Consider the following 17,662-nt stretch of genomic DNA (forward strand, 5'->3'; position numbering starts at 1 on the left):
ACAAGCGAAATGCTGAATGGTTGCTAGGCGAGGGGAAACGGAGCGACGCGAAGCATTGCGTGGCAATATTTGAGCGCGGAAAGGCAGCGCCAAGCACGCAGTTACATTGAAGCCGTCGCACGAGACGGTCAGGCGCGCAGCTCGTCGAGAGTGATTCGGATTGTGTTTCGCACTCGCATTCGCATACACACATACACACATACACATACATACGCACACGCATGCTGTGAATATGTTGCTGTGACATGTAAACAAAACAAACAGAACATAGAAGATGCTGATAAAAAGGACGTCAAAAGCTGAGAGTGCAGTGCAAAAGTTGAACGGAAGTTGATAAGCACAAGCGGATAATTGCCAAAGAGCCTAGAACAGGCGGCAACAACAAAAGCAATAATCACTGTTAACCGTTAAGCATTAGCTGTGAAAGCTGCAACAAATACGCAGGTAAAAAGCTGCAGGCGCAGCATCAGTTGTGTTATTGAAACCAATGCGAATGTATGTATGTATGTACGTGTGTCAGCATGCCAAATGTTTATAGGCCGCTTGAGTGACAGCTCGCGGCTCTCTAAACACATGTACACACACATACACACACACTCACATGCACCGACCGAAAGCTTCAGTGTCAACACATGCTGTTATACAGTTGTACTTTCGTACGTGTGTTTGTATGTATGCATGTTGACATTGTTTTTGTCTTACAACTCTCATCACTCTGGCTGTAATTTGCGCGCGCTCTTATCAATGTGGCGGCATATGTGTGCGTTGTTGTTTTGTCTCCTCTTTACGCTCGCACACCCGTTTCTCTCTCGCACAATAGCTAATTTGCAGCACTGATCGCTCTCGTTCTCTCTCTCTCTCACTCTCTTGCTCTCTCGCTCTCTTTGTCAACACTTACAGTTGTTGTCGGTGCATCAAAACAAACTGAAATCTAATAATACAATTTATGGGCCAAGCAATCAGAAGCAGCCATGCGCTCGTGGGATGCACTTCCCATCAGTTGGGTCACGAGGGGCGGGCGGGGCAAGGTTTATAGATAGGCATTATAATATAAGGCGAATGAACATATTTATTTCGCTTAGCTTAAAAGCCCAAACATAACCCTCCAAGGGTGTTGCATTTCAAGGTCACCAGCTGATCGAGGCGAAAACTATTTACCGAGAACTACTTATCAGCCAGGTATTCCCAGCCTGACTGTTAGACACGAGCCATCTATATGTTAATATATAATATATATGTATTTGCGAATGTACACAAATACGTTTACTTTCATCAGCTATGCACACAAAGAGATTCGTTTGAGTTTGTCAAAACTTTTGTTTTTATCCCATTAACATACTTAGTTGAGTATACGACATAAAAGTTATAGGGTTTTCAAGGTGTAGCTGCTTAAGTAATTACAGCAAAAACAAAGCCATAAAAAACACAAATTATTAATGCCTTAATACCAATGCATTATTGCTCAAATTTTATTATATTTAAAACCGCATTAAATTCTAGTTTATTAAGCTGTTAAAATGCATTAATATTCATATATATGCATATATATATATATATACATTTAACCAGAAATTCTTGCTGGCTATTTTCAAACATTTTTGTGAACAAAATATTCATTTCTCTTTCGGGGCAAATTTAGCTATTTAAACAGGCTTGGCATTCAAAATAGATTGTGTTTGTGTTTGAAATAAGGCATATTAAATAATAAGCGCAGCTCGTTTATAAATTTATAAGTTATATATATTTTATATGTTTCAAGCAAAACAATGCGACAGCTTTTCGTTATGGCATACTGAGTTGTAGGTCCGATCGAAATGTCAAGATCTGGAAATTAGGCCAATTGTGTTAACTGGAAGAATGGAAACTAGAGGAAACCCTCAAACATTAAGATAGTTATTGTTTACACTTTGAGTTATTGGGAGTCGAAATGTCTGCACTCAACTCACTTGAACCTAATCACTTTATCAAACAAATATTTTGTTATTGTCTTTTTTTTCGCTCTTATCGAGCAGCTCATAGCTATAAAATAAAAATAAATACAACTTTTGGCAAATAGTCTGTCTGCGAGGAGTTGTGCAAGTATTCCACAGCAAACGTACGGCTTATCAGGGCCACGTCGCGTCATATAATTGAATGTTATCAGAAAAAAAGAAGCGTTTGAATTGCTTATCAAAGTGTAGTTGGTGTATTTATTAATTTATTAATCAGCTGCTCTCATTCAACTGTAATCAAATTGCATTTAAAATATATTTAAGCCTCGTATTTTTAGCTGGCCATTTGAAATACGTGCCCGACGTGTTTGAATTTGTCTGTAATAAAATAAATATACATTTAATTGATTCGTTGAAGTGCGAATTCGCGCTGTTTTCGTGGATTTTCATTTCAAGTGCCTTCATAACTTTCACGAATTAGTCGAGCTGTGCACTCGAACAATGCGGCTGTCCGGATGGAATAGGTTTTTGGCATAGCGACACGTTGCAATTAGACAGACACGCAGGGCAACGTCAAGCCCAATTGATTGCTGTGCATTTGCTCTAAACGACAAATAAAAAACAATTGTTTACACCAAATAACAAGCAATAAGATACAATTGTACACATTAGATACAAATGCACGTAATGGGAAATGAACAATGAATGAATGGTACATGCGTCTGGCACATGGCAGCGTGTCTGCTTTTATTTGCTTTTATTAGTTTTGTTGACGAATTTAAGCTACACACTGTGTCACATACAAACACACACACACACATACACACACACACACACAGTATCTTGTTAAATTAAAAATTTGGTATACTACTAAAGCTAAGGCTCGTATACGGCTGGCACATTTCTGTGGCGCCTGTTACCCGAAAAAAGAAACACAAATAAAAGTATAAGAATGTGGCACACAAGCGAGCAATTAAAGCCCCCCGCAATTGTCCCCTTATCTATGACCCGTGCACTGTGAAAATGGCAACCTTGAACCGTTTGCAAAAAACTTTCACAATGAAAAAAGTTCAGTATCAAGGACCCAGAAACGAGCAGCATGTGTCTCTTTGGTTTCTCTCGCATAAGCGTGCACACACACACATGCAAACAATCTTACACACTAGTATAAACAAAATGTTTGCTTGGCTCAACGCTGCGTATACGTAACGTACCATAGAAAATGAAAACGCTCCGCTGTACGAGTCGGCATGTCCGCATTTGTGCATATGTATGCGAATTAGTGTACACACACATACATACATATATGCTTGTATGTATGTATGTCATCTCGGTGATGTGCGTGTGCGTCCTCTTAAGGTATTTAAATCTTTTGGTTATTTTCCATGCGCATTTTTGTTTTTGGGTCAGCGAATAAATGCCTCAAAATTATTTAAGCAAAAATCCAAAAAAAAAAAAAAAAAAAAAAAAAAATGTAAATACGCTAATATTTAGAAAGAGCGTGTAGAAAACAGAAATCGCACACATTCATAATGCTCGCTGTCCGGGGTAGACGATAATCAAAACAAAGTGTGCAAAATGTTTAAATATTCATGCACCAATACATACTCAGTATGCATGAACATGCTATAAAATCGCTAAAAATATCAAACATAAAACATGCACGCACACACACATACATACATACATACGTAGGTCTAAAATTGTGACAGCCAGACCAGCGCGATACGAAAGAACTGAGCGCCAAACACGCCGGGCATTTCTGGCTTCCCGTCCCAATTATTATTTAACAGCTGCGCAGTTAGAAAGGCCTACAAAATCCAGCAACACCCAATCTAACCATGTTTGCCAAAAATAAAGAAAAAGAACAACTCAACTGTACAACTGGGCGTATTTGTCTCAATGGTGGTTTATTTACTTGCTGTTCTGTGTGTGTGTGTGTGTGTGTGTGTGTGTGTGTATGTGCGAAATTATTTCTTGTATACCGTAGAAGCTGCTTGCTTTAGCTGGCCAAATAATGCTGTCGACTTTGACAATATATTAGCAGCTTAGAAGTTATATCTTGTCTGTTTATCTAAAACAAACTGTTATGCATGCCAATCCACAAGGAAATATTAAGTTTGCAGTGCTTATGAGAATCGCAAAGAAAGGCAAAGCTACAATTGACTGTGATATTATATTATTATTATTGTTATCATAAAGTTAATGGAGAACTTCGTAGCGCATAAGAGAAAGTTGTTAAATATATTAGTCATATTAAATATATCATATCATTTATGCCTCTATGTTTCAAAATAGAATTACATACATAACCTAACCACATGACACAGAAATAGAGCATTTCTGCAAATAGACTTGCGATATATGTCGATTGTAAGAGGAACTGTGTAAGGAACAAAGAAAAAACAAAGAACAAGTAATCTTCTTGGGAAACACCGTTGTATATGGATTGTATAAAGATTACAAATAAATCAGGCAATAAAATACAGCAAAATGTTATTGCCCTTAACATTAGCAAAAGTGGGCTACATGATTCGCAATATTTCCAATCAGATTTTAATAATTCTAATCAAATCTTATTATCAAGAAATTAACTATATAATTCCCAAGTCAAATACCACTTAAATATATTGAAGTATTTTCAAGACATTTTTGCCGTGTCATTTAACATTAGATTTAGCACCTATTAAGTATGCATATAAATAATTGCCTACGCCTAATGGGCGACTTTTTTATGGATCGTGTTTAAAGCAAGTCAGCTCTACCCTATGGAAAAGCAAAAGAACTTGTTCGATTCAGTTTCACGAGGGAGAGAGAGAGAGAGAGTGAGGGAGCGGGCTATGTATCTGCTTTGTGAGGGCGCCAAACAACAACAATTTGAATAAACTCACACACACGTGTGTATTTACTTTTGTATAATTTTTGAGTAGATTCACAGATAAGTCTATTGCGCTAACGCTGCAGACGACTTAGACAGAGCGTCATAAATATTTATTGTACTATACATGAATTTTTTTTTCTCGCTCAAAAATGTTTTCGTTTTTCGCACGGGCCGCGCGGCTGTTTAATTTGAACTTAGGATCGTCAGTCGCGCGGTTTAGTTCCCGGTCACAATCGGAACTATTCAGTGGCAACTTGCGAACGGTTCGCATAAAAATATTAATTATAAGAAAAACAAAACAATTGCAAGAATACATATGTAGAAACTAATAGAGATAGATTCGATAGATCAAGTAAGCCCTATATGACATGAAAAAGAAAAAAACATTTAAAATTGTAGTTTTATGTAATATGTAACAAAAAGATTGACTAAATTTTTCCTCAATACAGAGACGGCGAAATCTGCTAAGAACTTGGGCGTAAAATGAGAAACGTGAGATAGCAGCAACGCGTTGCATGCCCCCATCCAATATACCTCCAGCATGCCAATATAGAAGCCGAGCACTACACAGAAACAATTATACATTAAACACGTACATATTTCACATCAGAATAAAATCAACAACAAGTTAGTTCGGCAAAGGGCTTAAATTAAGAGTGTGATAGCAATTTCTTTTGGACACATTATGGCACACTACAGCGGACATCAGGCTCCGACCGAGGTGCCCGCACACTTCAAGAATCTTTTCACCGATGGCAAATTGGGTGATGACGATGATAGCAACAACAACAACAACAACAACAACAACAATAACAACGATGGCAACAACGATCAGGAGAATCGTCCCGATAATGGCAACAACGACAGCCACGCCGCCTGCTGGGTCTTTGGCTACGGTTCCCTGTGCTGGTATCCGGGCTTCACCTACACCAAATGCATAACAGGCTATATACGAGGCTATGTGCGACGCTTCTGGCAGGGCAACGTAACGCATCGTGGCACCGAGGAAGAGGTGAGTCAAAACGAAAGTTTAAAGTTTTCCATTAAGTTAGTTGGCCCTAGCACCTGTGACCACTTGATGGGCGCTCATCCAGAGAAGCACAGATTTTTGTATACATGGCATTTGTGGCCGATTCTCTGTTTGTATTATTATCTAATTAGTATGTGTTATCAGTAGCGGACAAAACGAACCTAGACGCAAATGGCTAGACAGAGTAAAATTTAAATACTTGTCGCCTTAGCGTAACCGGCAGGTTCTACAGACATGTACAAAATACAGATTGAACGAGCTTCTTAAGGCGCGAACTATTCAAACGAAGCAACAACAGGCCTTTAAGTTCCCAACTTTATATATGCATATGTATGTACGTATGTTTGTGCATATATTACATAAAAATTGATCAACTTTGGTGCCCGTGCCTAATCGGCAACTTAACATCATTTATTTTTGCGTTCCGTTCTGCTATTTTAACGAACTATGTAAGTATGCATGTACATATATAAGTCAGGGTCCGATCTACATACATATCGACAATAAACAAATAAACAGAACGTGCCGCTTGCAGCTAGCCTCCACTCCCTTTATTCAACAATTTAATAAAAACGAAAGCGCATTTTGCATTTCCACATTTAAATATTTTTCTTTATTCTTTTTTTACAGCCTGGACGTGTCGCAACACTTGTTGAGGACAAAGAGGTAAGCGTAACCCCATTAAATATTTCCTATATAATAAATTATATACATAAATATACATCAGTTCTTTAATGAATGTGTTGTGTAAGGGTAAGGAGAAGAGAAAAAGTAATTGCGCGCGCTGCGTTTGAATTTCCCTACGTAAGCCCCATTCCGTGTAGGCGGGCGCTGTGACACGCCCCCCTACTCGTCCATATCTCATGTTCTCTGGCACATTTCCGCAGTCAACCGAGCGCATCAATTCGAGACCCTTAATAAGGGGTCTCTCTTCATTGGAGTACGCAAGGCGAAATACCGCGAAATATAGGCGAAATTGTAAACGACGGCGGGATCGTCGCACCAACTGTTTTTTTACGCCTTGATACTTTCTATCCTTGGCCCGGGGACTTTACCCAGGGTGATAAATGAGAGCTACTAGGAGCTCGTTTGTGACCCCGAGAGACAAGCAAGGAAAACTCAAAGCGGGCTAAACAGGTTATCGTTTGCCGCTATTTATGTGTGACGCACGCCGAAAAATGAGTTGGGAATTTTAAGCGTGAAAAATACACAACGTAACATGCACGCGCGCTCAACGAAATCTTTTTTTAGACAAACAAATTTATTTTTAAACCATGAAAACTATTTCACACTTTTTAAACGTTAACTTTTTTCTATTTTTTATTAAATCAATTGAATTTTGTTTATTTCAGGGCATTACATGGGGCTGTGCATACAGAATAACAGGCTCTACGGCTCTGGAGTATCTCAAGCAACGCGAATGCACATTGGGTAAGCATGCAAAAAAATATTTTAAAAATAAAAAACTCTACCTTATCTTCATTTATGAACAGGTGGCTATGCAACGCTTGAAACTAAATTTTTTCCCCGCGTCGCTTCGCATGACACACCCTTTAGTGGGGAGGCCGTCGAGGTGATGGTATATGTGGCTACACCGGAGAACCGACACTGGCTGGGTGATGCGCCACTTGCGGTAATAGCAGAACAAATCGCAAATTGCCGCGGACCGAGCGGACACAATGCGGAATATCTTTTGCGATTGGCACTCTTCATGCACGAGGAGATACCAGGCGTGCGTGATGAACATTTATTTGAACTAGAGCGTCTGGTGCTGGAGGAGATTTACCGCAAGGAAATCCCTCTATCATCTGTAATGGGTCGCAATCCTGATCGCATACGTCGCGACTCACACGAAGACGTACGCCGCCCGCCATCATTCGAGTTTACTTCCCGAATACCGGAGACAAAACTGCGCTGTTTGAATATTTGATTGTGGATTTGGTCTCAGCCACAAAAAACATGCATGTGGAATATTCCAAATATAATATCAATATTCACCAGCACAGGACACGAGAGTCTGTGACTAATATCGATGTATTCTTTAAATTGTAAATAATCATACATAGCCTTAACAGTAAGCAGTAACTACTCTCGATAACTGATCTGATATAGTTGTTAAGCCTTGACTAAGTTCTCGTAGTGCGTAAGTCGCGTCCTCAACGCACACATTAACATTTATATACAAAGTGCCCAAGAAGAGAAAAAAAAGTCCAAAAAGAAATGAAATAAAAACAATCAACAAGAAGCAATAAAATAAAAATCTAATAAGTGAGAGCGCTCTAGTCGGGATTGCCCAACTAGGAGACTAGGACCCTAAACCCTGCGCCGAACTTGTATTACATTCTTCCTCGTGTGCAAATATTTCAACCTGTACACCATACATACAAGAGTCTATACCCGACTTATACCCAAAAAACAGAATTTGATATCGATTTTCATCATCCTTGATCGATCAGAAACTGAGGATACACGATATTTCAAGTCTCCAGTTTTTATGTTTTCTTAGGTCGACGCGAACGGACAGACAAGTTGAGTGAATATGTATATTGTGGGGTCGGAGATGCCTTCTGCTGCATTGCATTGAAACCGTGTTACATTTAAAGAATCACCAAATTTTTGAACATAAGCTAGAATTCTTGATTCATTTCAAAACCCGGAACACTTACAAACTTTATTTTCATTGTTTACGTACTCGCTAAAAAGCTTAGCTTGGGTTTTTTGACCGTGAAGCAAAATTTAAGGGATGTTTGCCAAATAGTCCTTAATTGTGGCAGGGTCCAAACGCTTAAAACCGTTCTGATCACAGATTCCAACCTCAATGTTATCTGAAGTCATCTTTCCTTCGAATCCTTCCTTGAGAGTCAGAATGGCAGTGTGCACAGCGTCTTCCAGCTCAAGATCTTCGCTATAGCTACAAGCACAATACGAGCTTTATGAAGTTGTTAAAATAAATAGACATATACCGTACTAACCGCTTTTCCAAAAATGTTTTGCCGTTAACGGCATTTTTGCCCATTGCAGTGGCCTTCCAGGCAAAATATGCGCCTGAGGGATCCGATTGATAAAGATATGGACGGTCATTGTCCCAACCGCAAATCAATAGTGACACTCCAAATGGACGCACGCCACTAAAGAAAGTAAAATTTAGTTAAATACATTACTATAATGAAAACATATATTTCTACCCCGACTGAGTGTACTCCTGCATGAGCGTAGCCACGCGCTGCACGAGCTGTGACACCGGTATGGGTTCCTTGTAAGTGAGATAGTATGACTGGGCGATTTTACGTGCTTGCTTCACCAGTAAGCGGTAGTCGGGCCCCATGCCAGAATATACCATTCCAATATGTTTGTTTACCATTTCCACGCGGTGCACACTATGTTCCTCGTAAAGCGACGATTTGTATTTATTTTCTGTTGCAATAACGACGCCATTGGATGCTAAGGAAAACCAAACGTTCTACACACCTGGCACAGTGGAATTTATGAAGTAGGCTTACCCATAATACCAACAGAAGGTGCCCCTCCGGAGACGGCTGCCAAGGCATATTCCAATTGGACAAGCTTTCCTGAAGGACTGCAAATAAATGATAAAATTAATATTTGTGCCAGTCATGCAGACGCGTTTTCTATATATCAAAAAGGGAGAAAATATTGTTTATGATGAATTGTGAAGCCCAACTTACCTAAATGTTGTCAGAGAGAAGCTGTAACGTTCAGTAGCCATTATTGCTGGCTTAAATTTATGTTACAATAATTTTTAAATAAATGCCGACAATTCTCACCAAAAGGAAAAGATGACAAGCAGAAACTAGTGCTGTGACACTATCGCCAATGCTCCCAATAGTATCGGCTCTAAAAACAACGATAGTAAAAATACCGCGTAAACTGTGGTGGGCGATCAATTGTCGGAATCGATATTATGAATAGACGAAAACGATAATAGCATTTCAACAAATTATTTTTAATTTAAATTTGGCATTGTTGTTAAAAGACATGTTAAAAGAAATTACGATTTTTGGTATATGTGACTTTCTCAAAGTGAATAACCGGTGGTATATTTCGATTATTTCTTAATGGAACTCGGTCAATATTAAACAATTATTTCTTTCGAACTATCGTTATTGCAACCCTAGACCAATGCATTGAAAACTGTCGTAGAGTGGGACTTGCTGGTTCAGTTTGCAATAAATTTCGTCAAAATTATTCATTATAATAAAAGTATGGTACGTGGAGCGCTTCGAGGCGGCAGGCCTATGCGCGGTGGCATACGGCCGCCGTTCAAGAAAACATTTGTACCTCGTCATCCATTTGATTTAACTTTGGCCGAAGTTGTGTTTCCCAAAGTCTCGCCGGCTGTGGATGATTCTGCCTTGACTGCGGTAAAATCGATAATAATACAATTATTTATATGAATACAATCAAACATGTATTTGTTTACATTGGCTTTCATTAGGCCCTATTGAAACGCAACCAAGATCTTAGTCCAACTCCGGCCGAGCAGACGGCAATTGGAAACTTGGTAACTAAGGTGCAAGCTGTTTTAGATAACTTAGTCGTTGCGCCAGGCGATTTCAATACTTGTGTAAGTTGCCAGAGTAAGATAAACCCATATAAATTCACATTTAATAATATACTACACTATAGCAATTGGAAGAAGTGCGGCAAGTGGGATCTTTCAAAAAAGGCACTATCCTCACTGGAAACAATGTGGCAGATGTTGTGGTGATCCTTAAAACACTGCCTACTAAAGAAGCTTGCGAAGCGCTGGCCAAGAAGGTGGAGACTGATTTAAAAAATAGCATGAAAACCGAAGTGTTGACCAAGGGTGAACAACACACCATACAAATACACGACAGAGGCTTCGATGTGGCCAATTTGCAAGCCAAAGTGCGCATTCTTATTTCCACATTGCCGCAGAACATCCGTAAACTCGAGCCGGAAATACATTTGGATCATAAGCTGATGCAGAGCCATTTAGCGGCAATACGTCATACTCGCTGGTTCGAGGAGAATGCTCACCATTCGTCAATTAAAGTCCTCATACGTATTTTAAAGGATCTGACAAAGCGATTTGAAGCCTTTTCACCACTCTCCGCCTGGATGCTTGATTTGATTGCCCATCTGGCAATAATGAACAATCCATCGCGCCAAGCGTTGCCTATCAATTTGGCGTTTCGTCGTGTATTTCAATTGCTGTCTGCTGGACTCTTTCTTCCAGGATCTGCGGGTATAACCGACCCCACCGAGCCAGGTCACATTCGGGTCCACACAGCTATGACTCTCGAGCAGCAGGACGTATGCTGCTATACGGCTCAGACACTACTGCGAGTATTAGCCCACGGTGGATACAAGCACATACTTGGATTGGAGGGCAACACAAGCATTGTGCGCGAAATGTCCGTATGGAACGGAGTAGTTGTATCGCCGCTAAAACCCGTATATGAGAAACCGACCGACAAAAAGGAAGGTGATCTTGAGGAAGATATTGAAATGATCGAGAATGAAAATGAGGATGTAGGCAGCGACGACGCAGCTGAATAAACTAGTCAATAGGAATTTTATTACATTTTATTAAGAAACGTAATCAATAAACGCCGCTGACTTATGGTATCAGCATATTCTCAGTAATGGGCTCATCTTCATAGACACTGTCCTTTAGCCTCATGCCAATTATGTCAAAATATTTTTCTGCAGGAATACCCGACGGCTCGCTGACCTTAATTGCTAAATCAGTCGCTTGAATTTGTTGCCTTACCTCCAGATTTCGAGCAGCCACAATTGATTTACCCAATTTGTGGCGACAAGGCAGTTCGCTCTCTAAAATAACTTTGTACTTTCCGTTACCTTCTTGTAGTGCTTGCTCCAACTGTTTTCCGCCACCCAAGATTGTAACTACTTGATCAGCACTGAGGCTAGAGCTGGAAATATATGCGTTATGCTTAAATTCATTTATGCAGCGGACCAGCGAGCACATTTCGCTGGGATCAAGAGAGCAGCGATGATCGGAGCCTTTCTGATTCTTGTCCAGTGTAAAGTGTCGCTCAACTATCCTAGCTCCCGTCAATATAGCTGCCTCCGTGATGCGTATACCCAGCTCATGCCCAGAGTAACCAATGGTAACAGTGGGATAACGTTGCATTAGTGTTGCGATCATTTGTAAATTGCAGTCATTCGGTGGAGTCGGATAGGCAGAGACGCAGTGCATCAATGCATATTGATTATTGCCCGCTTGCTCCATAATTTCTACGATTTTATCAACTGTTTGCATGGTTTGCATTCCGGTCGATATTACTAGAGGTATATTGAGACTTGCAGCTTTTGTCAGGAGTGGAAAATTATTCGCATCTCCCGAACCAATCTTAATAAAGGGTACCTTCAAATCGACCAGGAAGTCCAAAGAGGGCTGCAAAATTCAAAAATAAACAATATCATTATTACAGATACTAGACCAACTGTGATAATCAAAGGCATTCTTAATTACCTCATCCATTGCAGATGCAGTGAAACCAATTTTAATTTCATTACTATATGCTTGCAGCTGCTGATACTGCTCCTTGGAGAATTCAAGAAATTCCTTATGTTCACCGTAGGTTTTACCCCAAGAGTGTTTGCTCTCATATGTTCGATTAAGGGCGGAACGGGTGAACTTCGCTTTCAAATCGGATTTTTGAAATTTCACACAATTGCAACCCGCTTTTTTGGCCTCTAGTATCATCGATTTGGCAGTTTCAAGACAACCCTGATGATTTTGGCCAATTTCCGCAATTAAATATACCTCATTACATTCCTTTTTAGTAATAATTTCGAGCAACATTTTTAACAGGCGCTGATTCAATTAACCAATTTAATTTAGCGCAAAGCTTAAGTGAGACAGCATTCACGATTGTGTGACCAAAGAAAAAAAATAGTTGTGTACAAAACTTCGATTATTGAAAAGACGTACACTTACATTACATTAAATGGAAATTGGTAAATTGGCTAATATATTTGGTCAGTATTTTTTAACCGTTAAATAGTTTAAATTTTATTTTATAGCACGCTAATGATGTTGCCGTATAGTATTTTGAAATCAAGTTGGCAAGGTGCTTAAAATTAGAGCCATAGTTGTCCTGCTTGCACCACGCCAACAATAGCCAAACGACGCATATGGCGGGCAACGGCGCAACCCTGTGAGTGCAAGTGGGACACACTGCTTGTGAAATGTGTGACTAACTGCCCATTTCACTTCCTCCTGTTTTTTTTTTTGTGAAATGTGGGCACACTGGAGAAATTTTCTGGTAGTAGCTGTGCTGTGAAAAATATTTATAGTGAAAAATATACATCAGAGCTACTTGCCATTCTTCGGTGGAAAATTCAAGCACAGTAACTGCGCAGCAAAAAACAATACAGAAACATGGGCGATGTTATGAATATCGACAGCATCATATCAAGACTTCTGGAAGTGCGTGGGGCACGGCCTGGCAAAAATGTTCAGCTCTCCGAGAGCGAAATTCGTGGCCTCTGTCTGAAGTCGCGAGAGATATTTCTCTCGCAACCCATACTTTTGGAGCTGGAAGCACCATTGAAGATTTGCGGCGACATACATGGCCAATATTACGATTTGCTGCGCCTCTTCGAGTATGGTGGCTTTCCCCCGGAATCAAATTACCTGTTCTTGGGCGACTACGTAGATCGTGGAAAACAGTCGCTAGAAACCATCTGCTTGCTGCTCGCCTATAAAATCAAATACTCTGAGAACTTCTTCTTGCTGCGCGGTAACCACGAATGCGCCAGCATAAACCGCATCTATGGATTCTATGACGAGTGCAAGCGCCGCTATACCATCAAATTGTGGAAGACATTTACTGATTGTTTCAATTGCTTGCCAGTAGCGGCCATTGTGGATGAGAAGATATTCTGTTGCCATGGCGGTCTTAGCCCGGACCTTTCGTCGATGGAGCAAATCCGACGCATTATGCGTCCCACCGATGTGCCAGATCAGGGTCTTTTATGCGACTTGCTGTGGTCCGATCCGGATAAGGATACCATGGGCTGGGGCGAGAATGATCGTGGCGTCAGTTTCACCTTTGGCGCTGAGGTTGTGGCCAAATTCTTGGAGAAGCACGAGTTCGATCTCATTTGCCGCGCCCATCAGGTCGTCGAGGATGGCTATGAGTTCTTTGCAAAGCGTCAGCTGGTCACACTCTTCTCGGCACCCAATTACTGCGGCGAATTTGACAATGCTGGCGCAATGATGTCTGTGGATGACTCTCTAATGTGCTCATTCCAGATTTTAAAACCGGCAGACAAGCGTAAAAAGTAATAACACCAATAAATTTCCCATACACACACACACACACACCCACACACACACACACATACACATACAAACAATTTTCTTTACAAAGCAGGCAAGAAACCAATAAGAAATTTAATAATTCAACGTAAGTAAAGCGACTAACATATTGACTTCCCTATCAAATTCTTATCTACATTTCTATCGTCAGCAGGGGCAAATCTAATTTTACAAACCTAGCACCGACTATGCGGCCAGAGAGGGAAGAACCGAACGCTCTGCGTCCAGTAAAAAACTTTATAAAATGCAAACCAATCCTGGACAACATTTGACCTTTTAAGAAATAAAGAGATTTGCTTCAATTACAAAACATTCGCATGCATTCAAACAGGCATCATTTACGTAGAAACCATTTATTTCGATTAACATATAACCATACAACCACACCTCTATCCACAATAGTCGTATATCGACACATGCACACATGCATGTTCAAATAGTTTTGTCCAATTTAAACGCGAGACTAAAATGTTAGTACAAGATCAATTTAATTTCACATAGACATACGATCAAGGCGACTGTAACAGTCGGTCAAAATAAACGTAGTAGGGCTTTGTAAAAAAAAAACAAATAATTAAATTAAAACTATGGCATACAAATGGAAAAATTGAAAGAAACGAGAAAGAAAGAAAGAAATCAAAGAGTGAACGCTTGCCAAGAAAGTAAAAGTAAACACTAAGTTTTGACCTTCGAAATACAAAATCAGTTTATGTTCGTCCACATTGCAGCCAACCATTGGGTACAGCTGGTCCATGTCTTATTTTATGCCCAAGTCCGTTTTCATTTTTCAATTATGATGAACCTCTTGTAATTCGATCCATGCTTACATGTACAATTTTATTTTTTTCATGTTTATCATTTTTAAGATGTGTTTAAAAAAAAAAAGAGATAAAAAAACAAAACAAATAACTTACTATTATTAATATGTCTTATCAATAATCCTTTGTATTAATAAGCAAATGATATACCACGTGTATGAATTATAAAATTGATTTCAATAAATATTTAAAAAACCCACTAATGCGACATTCATATGCCTATAGTTATCAAATACTTGAAGCCATTTAAGGAATTTGCGTGCCTTCATACACGTTTTATTAATATTTAGGAAAATACCTTAAAACACTTCTTAGTCTTACAAACTGGTAACATTTCTACGAGAATCCATTCTAATGGTATGCTTTAAGTCAGCTTAGCCAGTTAGTATAATGATTCACTCGGTATTATCAGTGTGGCCGGGTTCAGCTTGGACGGATATGCTATGCTTTGTATTATCGATCGTGTTGCCAGCAGCCATGTTGTTTTCTTCAATGTGGCAATTGTCTAAGGCGGCGCTTAACTCTTTATCGGCTTTGTCAACAGCTGCATTTTCTACTTTGTTTCCTTCAGATAGAGCCGGTTTGACTTCTGGCGTGATCTCCGACTCGAAAGAGTCCTCAACTTGCACGGCAACTGTCACTGGCTCGGAATCGGATTCGCCGGCAGCGTGCTGACCCTGTCCCTGCAGCACCTCTGGATTAATGCTATTTATAATGGCACGCAAACGCTGGATTTCTTCGTTCGCCTCCTGTAGATCCTGTGATAGGCGTTCATATTTATCGTGCTGATGCCGCACCACGCCAATGTTGTTTTGTATATACTCCATTGGGTTTTCTGGGCGCTCCTTAATTACACGTATAAATATTTTTGTAAGTGAATCGAGAACGCTTCCGCGTTCCAGATAGCGACGAATCTCATCGCGTTTCGGATCAATTGGCTGCATCATATTCAAATAAAAAGCTGTCATACAAGAAAATTACTTACATTATATTCTAATCTTACCTTAAAGGACATGTTGCGAAAATGAAATAATATAGATTGGAGTTGAATCGAATCGTTCGGAATAAGTTCAATCGAACCGAAAGAGCGAACCATGTTTATCGTTCGCTCTTTTCTAATGGGCCGCGTTTAGTTACTTTTCACACGTATTTTTAAGTTGCGCAATAAAAATAGTTAATAATTACCAAGTACAATTAAATAACTAAATGTCTAAATACGGTTAATTACTCATCATTAGGATTGAAAGAATTTATTCAACTATTGTTAACTAGTTGATTTATTATTATGTATAGAGAGAGTGTTCAGCAAATAAAAATATTGGTTATGATATATATAATTAAATTGTTTAAGCTGGTTTATGAACAATGTCCAGCTGGATAGGTTACAAATTTAACCAATCTTTAAATAAATTGTACCCGACAACCTGTATGTCATTTACCCCTCGGACGTTTAAATTTGGCGCCAAAACTGGTTTAATCTGTGCAATGCGCATGCGTTTAAATTTGAATTATATATACTCCTCGTACCGCATACACACAGCAGATAAGTTGGCAAGAGACAGTTCAGCAGTCTACTAGAACGAAAAATGGACATTTTTGAAAATACTTTTATAAGAGGCCCTTCGCCATCATACTCAGACGAAGCAAACTCGGAAACTGCCTTATCCGTAACACTGCCTATTGGAGCTGCCGACATGGATCTGGCCCGGATTGATTCGAAGACGGACACCGTAAATTTCTTCGATGAGAAGTTCAATTGTGCATACGATGATGATAGCTGTTCCCATTTACATCCCAGCCGTAAAAGACGTAATAGCTTTGCATTTTGGATCGCTGTCGTAGTCCTGCTAATCTTGACAATTGGCAATTTGATCCTGACTCTCACAATTATGGGTGTGCTACGTTTGGGCAAGGGTGTACAGGGCATGGAGCTTATTCCGGAAGTTGATTTAGTTAAATTCTATGATGAAACCGATTTGGATCGCATCCAAACGAATACAATTGGAATTCACGGCTTCTCCGATGTACCCGTAACGATCAGCAGCGATGGCGAGGACAGTGGAGTGCATTTACGAGTCTTTCGCAATGGTAATGGTGCCGCTTCCAGTGTCCCGAACGAACGCGATCGAGTTGTGCTCGACAAGGCGGGAATTGCCATAGAAGCCAATGTGTTTGAAATCAAAGATCCAGTTGATCAATCGATATTGTTTACAACGCACCGCCCACAATACAATATACCTGATGGAGTGGATGGTGGCCTACAAACCAAGGTGGCCAGTGTTAGCCGCATTTCCAGCCCCATTAACGCACCTTTGCTTATAGATAGTGACGGGCATATTTCCATCAAGGGCTCCGAGGGCGTGTTCCTCGATGGGACTATCATAGAGCTGCATGTCAAGCATCACGTCTCGGTTAACTCAACACAGGGCGCAACAGTATTGGAGGCAGGCAAAGGAATTTTCCTAGACATGGATCGCATACCGATTGTCAGTTCGGAGCTGGGTCTTCGCACTGGTAGTGTACAGTACAAGATTTGCGTATGCATGCCGATTGGCATACTCTTTCGTATAGCCATTCCCAGAGTGCACAATGGACCAAAAATATCTTGTGCCCATTTCGATAGCCAGTTTGATCCATGTCAGATGACCTAAGTATGCAATCAAA

The 17,662-nt window shown here is 40.0% G+C and overlaps 7 protein-coding genes across 9 annotated transcripts; 4 read left to right on the top strand and 3 right to left on the bottom strand.

The window, feature by feature from the left end:
* Positions 1 to 106: 106 nt before the first annotated feature.
* LOC6630022 (glutathione-specific gamma-glutamylcyclotransferase 1) lies at positions 107 to 8,752 on the top strand. Of its 2 annotated transcripts, none has more exons than XM_015171436.3 (5): positions 107 to 444; positions 5,262 to 5,824; positions 6,473 to 6,508; positions 7,195 to 7,273; positions 7,336 to 8,752. In XM_015171436.3, exons 2-5 carry the CDS (start codon positions 5,498 to 5,500, stop codon positions 7,770 to 7,772), a joined length of 879 nt encoding a protein of 292 aa, XP_015026922.1. In that variant the 5' UTR covers positions 107 to 444; positions 5,262 to 5,497; the 3' UTR covers positions 7,773 to 8,752. The 2 variants fall into 2 exon arrangements, with proteins under 2 accessions (XP_015026922.1, XP_002054472.1); XM_002054436.4 differs by lacking the exon at positions 107 to 444 and adding an exon at positions 5,023 to 5,164.
* Positions 8,483 to 9,686, bottom strand: Prosalpha2 (proteasome alpha2 subunit). Its single transcript, XM_002054435.4, has 5 exons — positions 9,529 to 9,686; positions 9,343 to 9,419; positions 9,028 to 9,283; positions 8,815 to 8,970; positions 8,483 to 8,753 (listed from the first exon to the last, which is right to left on the bottom strand). Exons 1-5 carry the CDS (start codon positions 9,567 to 9,569, stop codon positions 8,579 to 8,581), a joined length of 705 nt encoding a protein of 234 aa, XP_002054471.1. The 5' UTR covers positions 9,570 to 9,686; the 3' UTR covers positions 8,483 to 8,578.
* Positions 9,687 to 9,979: 293 nt separating this feature from the next.
* LOC6629849 (interleukin enhancer-binding factor 2 homolog) lies at positions 9,980 to 11,473 on the top strand. The gene is made up of 3 exons (XM_002054434.4): positions 9,980 to 10,224; positions 10,299 to 10,427; positions 10,490 to 11,473. Exons 1-3 carry the CDS (start codon positions 10,066 to 10,068, stop codon positions 11,384 to 11,386), a joined length of 1,185 nt encoding a protein of 394 aa, XP_002054470.1. The 5' UTR covers positions 9,980 to 10,065; the 3' UTR covers positions 11,387 to 11,473.
* Positions 10,703 to 13,005, bottom strand: NANS (N-acetylneuraminic acid synthase). Its single transcript, XM_070207656.1, has 3 exons — positions 12,795 to 13,005; positions 12,327 to 12,705; positions 10,703 to 12,248 (listed from the first exon to the last, which is right to left on the bottom strand). Exons 2-3 carry the CDS (start codon positions 12,657 to 12,659, stop codon positions 11,448 to 11,450), a joined length of 1,134 nt encoding a protein of 377 aa, XP_070063757.1. The 5' UTR covers positions 12,660 to 12,705; positions 12,795 to 13,005; the 3' UTR covers positions 10,703 to 11,447.
* An 80-nt stretch (positions 13,006 to 13,085) lies between these two features.
* Pp1-87B (Protein phosphatase 1 at 87B) lies at positions 13,086 to 14,490 on the top strand. Of its 2 annotated transcripts, none has more exons than XM_002054432.4 (2): positions 13,086 to 14,268; positions 14,332 to 14,490. In XM_002054432.4, the coding sequence occupies exon 1, from the start codon at positions 13,239 to 13,241 to the stop codon at positions 14,145 to 14,147; it is 909 nt and encodes a 302-aa protein (XP_002054468.1). In that variant the 5' UTR covers positions 13,086 to 13,238; the 3' UTR covers positions 14,148 to 14,268; positions 14,332 to 14,490. The 2 variants fall into 2 exon arrangements, with proteins under 2 accessions (XP_002054468.1, XP_015026923.1); XM_015171437.3 differs by having other exon boundaries at positions 14,335 to 14,490.
* Positions 14,491 to 15,243: 753 nt separating this feature from the next.
* Positions 15,244 to 16,110, bottom strand: LOC6629846 (c-Myc-binding protein homolog). Its single transcript, XM_002054431.4, has 2 exons — positions 16,002 to 16,110; positions 15,244 to 15,936 (listed from the first exon to the last, which is right to left on the bottom strand). Exons 1-2 carry the CDS (start codon positions 16,092 to 16,094, stop codon positions 15,394 to 15,396), a joined length of 636 nt encoding a protein of 211 aa, XP_002054467.2. The 5' UTR covers positions 16,095 to 16,110; the 3' UTR covers positions 15,244 to 15,393.
* A 335-nt stretch (positions 16,111 to 16,445) lies between these two features.
* Positions 16,446 to 17,649, top strand: Scgbeta (sarcoglycan beta). The gene has a single exon (XM_002054430.4). It carries the CDS (start codon positions 16,585 to 16,587, stop codon positions 17,647 to 17,649), a length of 1,065 nt encoding a protein of 354 aa, XP_002054466.1. The 5' UTR covers positions 16,446 to 16,584.
* The last annotated feature ends 13 nt before the right edge of the window (positions 17,650 to 17,662 follow it).

The sequence above is a fragment of the Drosophila virilis genome, chromosome 2 (assembly GCF_030788295.1).
Source record: "Drosophila virilis strain 15010-1051.87 chromosome 2, Dvir_AGI_RSII-ME, whole genome shotgun sequence".
NCBI lineage: Eukaryota > Metazoa > Arthropoda > Insecta > Diptera > Drosophilidae > Drosophila > Drosophila virilis.